The following is a 1,670-nucleotide window of genomic DNA, read 5'->3' as shown; positions in this document are numbered from 1 at the left end:
ATCGAGTCGGACCCGACTCATAGCGACCCCTCCTTGGGTTTCCGAGGCAGTATCACTACAGAAGTAGGTTGCCCCATCTTCCTTCCGAGGAGTGGCTGGTGGGTTTGAACCGCCAGCCTTCTGGTGAGCAGTCAAGTGCTTAAGCCACTATGCTGCCAGAGCTCCCTTGAAAGACTTTTCATAGTCAATAAAATACAGGAAAAGAGCTTTCTGGTTTTCTTTGGTTATCTATATGGGATCAAATTGATACCAGCAACTTGAAAGATTAGATAACCTTAGTGGGTACTGTGGTACTGTGAGTAAAGTATTGGGCTGGTGACGAGAAGGTTGACTGTTCAAACCCTCGAGCTGCTCTGTGGGAAAAAGATGAGGCAGTCTGCTTCCTTAAAGATTTACAGCTGTGTAAACCCTCTGTAGCAGTTATACTTAGTCCTATAAGGTCAAAATGAGTTGGTAATCAACTCGATGGCAGTGGGTTTGTTTGTTTTGTTTGCTTTTTTGGTTTATGTTTATGTTTATGGTAGCGTAGTGCCTAAGGCATTTGACTGTTAACCAGAAGGCTGGTGGTTCAAACCCACCAGCCACTCCTCAGACAGAAGACTGGGCAATCTACTTCCTTAGAGATACTGCCTCAGAAACCCAAGGAGGTGTTGCTATGAGTGGGAACCAACTTGAGGGCAGTGAGTTTAGTTTGGTTATGTTAACGGGGAGGGACAACTCAGAAAAGGCCTGTAAGAATGATTGCACAACTTCAAAAATGTAATCAGCATGACTGAACTGTACGTGTAGGAATGGTTGTGTTGGTGTAAGTTATGCTGGGTGCATTCTCAACAATAACAAAATATAGAAAATTAAAAAAAAAAAAATGCTTGCTGGCCACTGCTGAAAGGGTAGCCATTTAACCAATAAAAGTTGCTTGTCTCACGGGATAATGGCCTCCTGTCATCCCCTAGACCATCAAGCCCTCCGACATTGCGACTGTCCGCACGCTGGGCCGACCCCCACACCTCATCATGAAGATCATGGACTGTGTGCTGCTGCTGTTTCAAAGGAAAGTCAATGCAGTGAAAGTGGACCTGGAGAGAAGCTGTACAGTCCCTTCCTGGCAGGAATCTTTAAAACTGATGACGGCAGGGAACTTTCTACAGAACTTACAGGTTGGTAGTTCAGCCATGTTGGGCTAGGAGGAGACGTGGCTTCATTGGAGCCTCCGAGGCTGCAAACAGAACACATTTCTACAGAGGAGTTGTTAACTCTACATGCATTGTTTAAGCATGTGTGTAAGGATTACATATAATTACACACACACATACACACACATGTATGCACATGTGTTTGTGTATGTATATATATGTGTGTATATGTATATGTATGTACAGGAGCTCTGGTGGCGTAGTGCCTAAGGCATCTGACTGCTGACCAGGAGGCTGGCGGTTCAAATCCACTGCACCAGCCACTCCTCGGAAGGAAGGCTGGGCAATCTACTTCCATAGAGACACCACCGTGGAAACCCAAGGAGGGGTCGCTGTGAGTCAGAACCAACTCATTGGCAGTGAGTTTAGTTTGGTTTGTACATACCTACCTACTTACCTACATACATATATACATGCATTCAAATATGTACATACGTTTATAGTTTCCAAGTCTGAGTAATAATTTTCTTGTGTATT

The 1,670-nt window shown here is 44.6% G+C and overlaps 1 protein-coding gene across 1 annotated transcript in view; it reads left to right on the top strand.

Annotated features, from left to right (window-relative positions):
• Positions 1-1,670, top strand: part of LOC103211144 (dynein axonemal heavy chain 5) — a 240,282-nt gene that overhangs the window by 150,288 nt on the left and 88,324 nt on the right. The window contains exon 25 of the mRNA XM_007957061.1: positions 954-1,157. Coding sequence (XP_007955252.1) covers positions 954-1,157 — 204 coding nt within the window. The remainder of the gene's footprint in view (positions 1-953; positions 1,158-1,670) is intronic.

Source organism: Orycteropus afer, unplaced genomic scaffold, assembly GCF_000298275.1.
Source record: "Orycteropus afer afer isolate SDZICR_OR568_19922 unplaced genomic scaffold, OryAfe1.0 scaffold00700, whole genome shotgun sequence".
In the NCBI taxonomy this organism is placed as follows: domain Eukaryota; kingdom Metazoa; phylum Chordata; class Mammalia; order Tubulidentata; family Orycteropodidae; genus Orycteropus; species Orycteropus afer.
The sequence above is the reverse complement of the archived record's forward strand: the minus strand, read 5'-3'. Positions and strand labels throughout refer to the sequence as shown.